The sequence below is a fragment of the Leptonotus elevatus genome, chromosome 10 (assembly GCF_054856555.1).
Source record: "Leptonotus elevatus isolate MCC_2025b chromosome 10, RoL_Lele_1.0, whole genome shotgun sequence".
Taxonomy (NCBI): Eukaryota; Metazoa; Chordata; class Actinopteri; order Syngnathiformes; family Syngnathidae; genus Leptonotus; species Leptonotus elevatus.
Window position 1 is genome coordinate 18,679,640 of NC_141248.1, and position 9,521 is coordinate 18,689,160.

General features: G+C 38.4%; 1 protein-coding gene across 3 annotated transcripts in view; it reads right to left on the reverse strand.

Moving 5' to 3' along the window:
* Positions 1 to 9,294, reverse strand: part of nxph4 (neurexophilin 4) — an 85,582-nt gene extending 76,288 nt beyond the window's left edge. For 2 of the 3 annotated variants that reach the window (XM_086087050.1, XM_086087053.1), the window contains exons 1-2: positions 9,080 to 9,294; positions 7,911 to 8,124 (exon numbers count right to left, since the gene is read on the reverse strand). In XM_086087050.1, coding sequence (XP_085943176.1) covers positions 7,911 to 7,967 — 57 coding nt within the window. In that variant the 5' untranslated portion in view covers positions 7,968 to 8,124; positions 9,080 to 9,294. Of the gene's footprint in view, positions 1 to 7,910; positions 8,158 to 9,079 lie in introns of all 3 variants that reach the window. The other variant, XM_086087051.1, reaches the window with a different exon arrangement.
* Between the last annotated feature and the right edge of the window lie 227 nt (positions 9,295 to 9,521).

The following is a 9,521-nucleotide window of genomic DNA, read 5'->3' on the forward strand; positions in this document are numbered from 1 at the left end:
TATTAACAAACAAACTTAGTAAACATAGATGAGCAAAGGCCTCTTCAATCAAAATGCCAGGTTGCATCACCTGAACTTTCACAACAGAAATGTACATTTGCGGGTAAGAAGCCGGATCCAGTCCGCCGCTGCTACCCAAAAGGATTCACGAAATGTCCAACTGTTCCGTGTTTCCATACTTTTTGCTCAACTTGCTGTTTGTTCTATAACAAGGTGCAAAATTCAGAAGTTATTTGATCTTTGGATTGGAGGGCGATCACCAACGAAATTAGAATGTCACAGCAGGTTGCAGCAAAGACACAAGCCAGGTTGGAGGTGTAGAAATAGTAGTAGAAGAAGAAGTCAGAAAGCGGATGAGTATCGATCTCACAAAAACATGCAGACAACTCAACTAACATTTTCTAGCTGTTCTTTCTTGTTCAAGTGTCGTCTTTAAGTAATTTGTTAGCCAACTATATGTAATGAACATGCAACACGTAGATGATGATACTGTTTTGTTTACAAACCCTCGTAAGGAAAGTGTCCAATTGTTGGCTTTTTATTAATATTAATATCAAAATATAAAGCATATGAGAAAAAAAAATCACTGAGGGAGCTGAAATTGCACCCAATTGTCCAAAACATGTTGAAGTTCAAAATGGCACCGTCCAAAATTTGAAAATTATTGTCATAATTATATGTGGGAAACAAATTTTTTATAGTACACATGAGTAAAAATTTACAAATTTTGGCCCATTGACTCCCATTATCAATCATAATTTTTCATGTTTTTTTGATGCACTGTGCACCTGATGTATTATAGTGCATTTGCCGCGATTACCCAATTTATCCCTTCACTGGGGCATCAACTAAGCGTAGAATTTATTTTATTTTTTTACTTTGGAGTCATAAAAGCTATAATACACCAAATGGCGCTAGAGAGCTAATTATCATTTTTGGTTGAGCTGACTTGTGTGCTTCCCATGTCCCCAATTCTTATACCAAAAGAAGAAAGCACGTTTGGGATCGAGAGCTCAGGCCTGCGAGCGTGTGTAGACGCAGTAAGAGTGACATGCAAATGTGTATGAGTGTGTGATGATTGTATGCGTGCGCATGCGTGAATATTCAAATTTATTAATTTAGTAAATTTATAATTTATATATATATATATATATATATATATATATGATAGTTGTGCTCTTAGGACAATATTGCTTTTATTGTGCATAGAGGGCATCCAAAACAAACAAATAAATAAAAACTATATATGTATGGATAGGTCTGATGCCACTGAACATTTTGAGTGGTCCCAAGTAATAAAATATTCAGAAATGACTTAGATATCAAACATCCAATAGTGAGCCAAATTGTAGCTCATTTTACTTATGTGTCTTTTTTTTTTAACATTATGAGGGTTTTAAAATGTTAATCACCAATTGTGATTGCTAATTGTTAGCATAGGCTAATTTAGTTGGTGTCTTATGATAATTTACGTGTATGTAGTAGTGCATATATTGATTGTATTGTATGCTTCTTGTTGCAGTTTCACAATATAAAAATGCAACTTCACGGCACACCTGAATTCTGTGGAGTTTGTTTAGAAATGTTTAGCTGTTGGATAAGCTAGCTCCTCGACGAGCAAGGCCTTTACAATACGGAAACATTTAACAGGTCAAAAACTCAGATAATGTCAATTTAAGTTCAGCTTTAAAGCTTATAGTGCCTTTTCGGTTTATCTTGAAATGTCACTTAACCTTTATGCGTAGGTGTACCGTTGTTCCAAAAGGTTTTCCCAATAAGAACGGCGAGGGTCACATTTCTCGTCTCGTTTGGTGGCGACGCTCGGTGTGTCTGGCTGCTTTTGTCGAAACATTTCGTCAGTGATTTGGTTGCAAAGCTCCCCTTCCAAACACCCCACCTCTTTCTCTGCAGTGCCCTCCCCCCCCCCCTCCTCTCACCTCTTCACTCTAATTGATAGCAGCAGACTTAGTTAAGATGTCACCTGAACACATCCACAGGCCTCACAACGCAGCGACAGCCCGCCCAGCTCTGCGCGGCCGATAAGTGAGGCGCAAATTGGTGTTGTAAGGAGGGCTGAGGGGTCCACGCGGACACCCCCCTGGGAGGGCTGTACCATTTGACCCTCGCTGTCACACGCGCAAACAGGCCAACCTCCATCCATTTGCTTCCAACGGCATCTCAATTCCGACATGCAGCCAAGGAGCGCAAAGGTGCTGCGGGTCCCCCGCTACGCACACAATTAACCACGGCTGGCCGGTTGTGATTGGTAATTGGTGGCGCTCGTGTGACCCCAGCTGTCACGATCAATGGGTGTGACCAGGTGATTAGACAAGACAAGCGCCCAGAAACCATTGATTACACACACACACACATATTGTTGAATATAGATCTGCGAGGAGCATCCGCCGCACGCAATGAGTCAACCTGGCGGAACATCTTGTGTAAAGGTTACAAAAGGCTAGAAAATCTCCTCCTTAAGGATTTCCATTTCGAGGAAGACACGAGTGACCTTTCGGAGAAACTTTGTGGGAATCGTGAGGGATGGAAGTAATTGCATCGGGTAGTATAGATCCGCTTCGTTTTACGCGGAAATCCGCACATTCTTGATTGGTAAATCACGAAGTCTGTGTATGAATCTGGGAAGGAAGCCATCCATCCATTTCCCACAGCGCTTGTCCTCATTATGGTCACGGATGAGTTGGAGTCGATCACAATTTGTTGAGATGAGATGAGGAGCACCTTGGGCTGGTCGCCAGTCAATCGAGGGTGGAACCCCCGGCCTATCTTTTGCCATAAGAAGGAAATGGCACTTCATTTATATAGTGCTTTTCTTTTGGTGAGAAAAGCTGTATCTAACCTGGATTGGTCGCCAACCAATTAATCATACAGCCCAAAACAACAACATTCACACATTTACACTTGTTACCATTGTCCGCCGACTTCCAAACTGTGACAGACACCACACGTGAAGAGAAAAAAATCACGGGAGTAACAGTTCGGGGCTAAAATCGGGCCAATTATCCTACCCTGTGAACGGTATGAACCCTATAAAGCCAAACATATTTGCTCCCAAAAACGTATAAATATGTTCTATTCTAAATATGACCATGCTCCCAAAGACGTATTTATATGATTTTTATGTGTGTGTGTGTGTGGGGGGGGGTTATGCTAGAGCATACAGGAGGCTTTGATGCAGCCTCTGAAATGAAGAGAATGCTTGAAGCAATGGTAGTTATTACAAAAACGGCCAGCAGGTGGTAGCAGAGTATAAGAGATCATTGTTTGTTCAAAAGGACTAATCAATACTCTATTTACAAATAATCAGGATTTTCTCTCATATATTTCGTGGTTCAGACTTAATAGGGTTACATTATAACGTAATCACATATGTATTGTATATATTTCCTTACTGTACGGTGGCCTTTATTTCCCAAGAGCATTGGGCATTTGTGAAAGAATTATTTTAAGTAGTAGCTGTAAAAATTTAGTCTCCATGTGTCTGACTGGCTTTTTTTCAGGATGCTGCGCAGTTGGCATGACGTGGCAGCTGTCAAGTAAATGTTTCGCAAAAGCTGTGTTGGGTGGTCTCCCATGGGGGGGGGGGGGGGGGGGGGCTAAACAAACACCGCCTGGAGACAGCAAATTGCCAGACGGAAGAACATCTGTTCAACACATCACTCTGTTATTTGAACACTTTCAAGTACTGATATTCAGGTTCACTGAGTTAACAAGTTTGACGGACTGCCAAAAGCGTGTCACTAGCCGGGAAGTTCGTTAGCCAGAAGCTGAGCTGCACTGTGTTTGTTTGACGGAGTGTGTCTATGGAGCAACAGAAAGTTCCTTGTTGTAAAATCAACAAATATTATAAAAGATGAAGGGCATATCGAAAGAAAAGGAAATCATAATATCAAGAAAAAATATACATTTTAATAATAAAATAAAGTATATATATATATATATATATATATATATATATATAAAAAATATTTTTTCTGTAGTAAATGTATAAACCAGGAAATTTCCCCCCAAAACAACAATAATATTTAATGTGTTTTTTTATTCAGAAAAAATAGCATTTTGTATATTATTGTACTTTATTAAAACATGCACAAATTACATAGTTTAGATTTGATGCCAAAATGAATGTCTAAATGTGTTACTGAACTATAAGTTGCTTAAAGGGTTAAATATGAGGTTTCTCATCATGCGTTAGTGTTAGCATTAAGCTAGCAGACTAAAGGCTAGGCCATGTGCTTCTTTTAAAAACACAGTATTTAATGATTCTATTAATTTTTGACAGTATTGAACTTCAAATGTGAATGTAATTAAACGTCTCAAAGCCTCTTTTAAAATGTAAATGTTCACATTTTTGTAAAGTGCTGCTACTCAATCAAAGCAAAAATACACATTAGAAAAAACCTCATGTATCTTGAAAAACTCGTATGTCGAGTCACTTCACTCTCAAGTCACCACTGTACTTTGTATGTCAGTACGTGTTTTTTTTTTTTCTACACTCCATTCTGGCTTCATAACCTCTGCCTTGAAATGACCAATAGCGCTAACCATGCGTGGCCTAAAAGTACATTACACACCACAACTGTAAGGGTGGTCGTATTCATGACTGTCGCTTGAAAGTTAGATTGGGTCTTCTCCAAAATATATAATGCAGCTGCTTGGTCAAGCTTGTCCTTTTTCCATTCTGTTTCTTTCTGGTCTGACTGTGTTCCACATGGGCTCAATTGTGGCATGCGGAATTAGAAAGTTTGAATCTTCTCTCCCCAAGCCAGATTGCTTTTTATCAATAACATGCTTCAATTGTTACAATATGGCGAGATGTAGCAGCTTGATTTGACTGTACTATGTCACCAGATGGACAGAAAGATTTCAGATTTTTTTTTTTTACTATTATAGATTAATAAAAGTATATGAATACATTTCTACTTGTGAATAGGCTGTCCAAGAAAAGATTAATCATGCTGCACTTTCAGTTTACATAACTTAAAGGAGAAGTCAAAACAGAACAAAAACCCCCCAAAAATCTTGACAATATGTTCTTTGCAGACCCACAAGTCTAAATACGGTATTTTGGTTAATATTGTGTTAGTGGTATATGAGTTTAGCAGCAAAATCCAGACGTTTTGTCCATATCAGAAGGTGGCCATTTTGCCACTTGCTGTCAAGTGAAAATGTAACAACCAATCACAGCTCAGATTCAGGAAACAGGTGAGCTGTGATTGGTCGTTACCTGACTGAGCAACTGTGATGTCAGCGAGAGTAAGTGGCAAAATGGCCAGCCCTCTGAGATGGATAAAAATGGCTGGATTTTGCTGCATAACTCATATTCCACAAATGTAATATGAATCAAAATCAAAAATTTTAGACTAGTGAGGTCATATATAAGAGATTATCGTCAATAAATGATTAAAGTTGACTTCCCCTTTAACTTACAAAACATTACTAAAAAAATGTATATTATTATTATTAATTCGGCCTTTGAATTTTATTCTGCCAATTCCATATGGGTCAGTTCCTAATTATTAAAAACATTTTTTTTCTTTGCTTCACCCCCCAAAAAAATCTAAATTTTTATCAAACGCAACAGAGGGATTTCATTTGACATGATCTTACCCAATACAAATTGTTCTAAATGTATTTTCATAATAAAAGCAATAATTTTCAATTAAATAAAAAAAAATATATATATATATATATATATATATATATATAATTTCACTTTAAACTATTTACGCAGAACATTTTCCTTTGTTTCTGAGATTTGGATGCCAGCCAATATGGTGCTGGTCCAAATGAGGGTTTCGGTCCCGGGTAGCAGATTATCAACGTGTGCTGTACTGTGTAGATCAGGGGTGGCCAAATTCGGTCCTCAAGAGCCACTATCCAGCCTGTTTTCCATGTTTCTCTCCACTAACACACCTGATTCATGATCAGGATCATTATCAGGCTTCTGCAAAGCTTGCTGATGAGCTGATCATTAGATTCAGCTGCGCTGAAGGAGGGAAACATGGAAAACAGTCTGGATAGGGGCTTTCAAGGACCGAACTTGGCCACCCCTGGTGTAGATCGTTCATCTAAATTCTTTCCATTGCGCCTCTCCGGGAGTGCACCTCCACTCTGCTGCTGGCTGTCAGCGGCGTGCTCGCAGCCTGTCTAAATGAACAAGGCCGCCTGGATCTCAGGGTCACCTTCTGCAGCACCCAAGATCCACGAGGACCGACCACCGCCACCGCCACCGCCACCCCCACCCCCACCCAACGTGTGATTTACTGCCTGCCGCTTGGATGTGAAATCATCGGCTCTTGCAGTGGCCACACTTTTGTTTTTTTTAAATCCTAATTGTTGTGAAATTCAAGTCTGCACTTACTTTCTTGAAGTTGACAATGACACGCATGCATATTTCATACGACACCCTCAGCAAATCGGACATCAGAATCCAATTAAAGCGCTGAAACATCTCAGCGATTACACTCCTGCTCTTTTTAAATTTCCACCACAAGGTTTTTTGTTTTGTTTTTTTAAATCGATCAGAGGATCAATCCAGCAATTAATCACCTCATTAATTACCATCAGGCCTTGATTGCGATCAGGTTGGGGGGTCCGACTCTGCTTAAGATTAAGGAGATATGGCCACGTCGGCACTTCAGAAATTTAAAAGAAAAAAAAAAAAGAAATATTCATTGATTACAAGCTCTTTCCTCGACACTGTCCGGTATTAATTTAAAAATCTACTACTACTACTTGCTTTGTGCCGAACTGTACTGTTTCTAATATTTTGCTTACTTTATTCAACTATGCAAAATATTGAGAAACGCCTCCCAGTGTTGCAGTGCAGTTCTTTAGAATTACAACAACAAAATCTATTATTGTCATTATTGTACAAGTTATTCCATGTTTATAATAAGTCATAATTGTATTTCTTTCTTGATACTCAAGGACACTGAACATAGAATAATAATAAAAAACAGTCAGGCGAAACAAAAAGATACATAAACAACATTTAAGTAGAAAGTGATAATTATACATTCCAATTATTGTCCATTCAAACTGAGTGTAAACATTCTTCCAAGGGCATTAATTAATGTTTTGTTTGCACATGGGCAGAGTAATACATTTGATTTTCATATAATTTTACCCTTATCTTATAAAATTGCAACTTTTCTCACATTATGACTTTACTCAGAAAATGTCAGTATTTTTAAAATGAGATAATTGCACATATTAAATATCTTTATGGTTATTAATACTACTTTCTCATAGACATGATCATAAAAAAACTCTGAATTGTTAACCCCATAGTACACCTTAATTCTGCTTAAATATGACTTGTCATGTAAAATACTTTAAAACCTTTAACATTTGTGATGCTTCTTATAAAATTACTGCTTTCTTTATGAAACTCATAATATTGCGACTTCTCTTTTTCAATCCGTAACATGATATAACAAATTGTCATTATTTATATTGTGACAGTTGGTGTTTTCTTTTTTAATTGTACTTTTTCCCTTGTAAAACTGTGAATTTCTCATAAAATTGCAATATTATGTAATGGACTGTTGAGCAATCACATCTTGATGTAACTGAGCAAAAAAAAAAAAAAAAGGAGTACACTATTTGTCTCCACCAGCAGGGGCGCTGTTGATCCCCTCTCAGTCCAAAACATGACTTCAGCTATAGAAAGTTGTGTGGCATCTTCCCTGCAATTTAAAACTAATATAAAAATGAAATTGAAATGCATAGCAATGAATCGTCCGCCATCTGTACAGTGCAGATGAGCAATCAGAATGTGTTGTCTTTATCTTGAGTGCAAGGAAAATCCCTTTTACTGCAGCTCTTGTTGCTTACTACAAGTGTGAGAAGAAAACAAAGCCAGATAGCGTCTGTTGCCGTCTCACCTTAAAGCTCACAGTGATGAGTGGATAAGAGCCAGGCCGTGCCGCCACATTACTCATCCGGCGCTGTGAAGTTGATCTTAGCGATGCTGCGTCTTAAGTGCCCAGCGGGTTGCTGAAGTTTTGTTTTTGCGCAGGAAAAAAGATGACCTCCTTCCTCCTCTTCCACTTAAAGACGCTCGCTTGCGCGACGCAGCGTGCCTCTCATTAGCGTCAGCTGTGCCGGGAAATATTGAGGCAGGTTAGGCGGCTGCAACACAGGTGAGATTTTAACGTTGAACAGTAGCGGTTCGAGTCACGTTTGGATTTGTATCGATACATATGGGATCTTTTGTCATACAGTTTTTATTGTTGGAAAATTGTTCATCAATATACACATTTAATCTTATAGTATGTCTGTTTATATTTTCCTTTAAAAGGGGACATATCAGGGAAAGTCACGTTTTTGATGGCTTGTCCAGAAATAGTCCTGTCCACCAATTAAAGGTAGTATTTTGCCTGGATGGCCCATTTTTCACTCAAAAACTGGAGGAAATAAATGTAAAATTAAAATTAAAAATCTATTAACGCTTTTTTCTCTCATTCTGATTGCTGTAGTACACTCTAAAAAAGAGAATTGTTGAACCAATTAAAACAGAGAATTGTTGACCAACTTAATTAAGTTAATTAATCATTAATCAACTAGGTTAATCCAAAGTCCATCAAACTAAATATATTCACTTTGGAATAACTTATTTCAATATTGTGTTACCACTTGAAGCTATTTTATTAAGTTGGGGTACAAAGAATGAGGAGTGTTTTCATTGATTTCTGGTGAATAACTCAATTTATTTCATCCAGTTTCTCCATAATGAGAGATATTAGCTAGGTTTTATTTTATCTTAGATTTTATTATATTTGTCCCACATATCCCATTTGTACCTGAAATATGTCATTTGTACACTAAATAATGAACATCAAGCCAAATTTGATTGATTGATTGATTGAAGGCCATATGCTGTTTTCGAACTGTCACTGAAAGCAACCACACCTCAGTTTGATAGACAGACAGACGAGGATGACGATGTGTGACATCAACTGCAAAATGAACCCTTTGTCCCAGTCACAAGTTGTGTATGATGTTTAAATAGTGAATTGGTGGGAGGAAGATTTGTTTGGAAGGTGTAACTCACATTATGGTCGTAGGCTAGCGGGCTAGCTAGCAAGAAGCTACAACGCGTAGCATGCCGCTGGACTCTCAGCTCAAAGTTTCGCTCCGAGTAAGTTCCAGTAAATACCGGTCGCCATTTCCTCTTCCCGTCCGTGAAGCTTTTTCAAACTTCCCGCGTGTGGAGGACACGACTAGTCAGTTAGTTCGTTCGTTCCCACCTCCCCGACATGGAGCAAGTGAAACTGTCCGACCCGCGCGGGCGTGCGCGCTCCCTCTCTCACTTTCTCTCTCTCTCTCTCCCTCTCTCTCTCTATCTCACGCTGTCTCTCTTTCGCTCTCTCTCTCTCTCTCTCTCATCGTAGAAATTGTAATCCCTCGAAATAATCCCCATTTTTAATAAATGTACCTATAATGTGATTACATGTTTTTTCCTGTTAGTGTAATGGAATAGTTAATTTATTGTA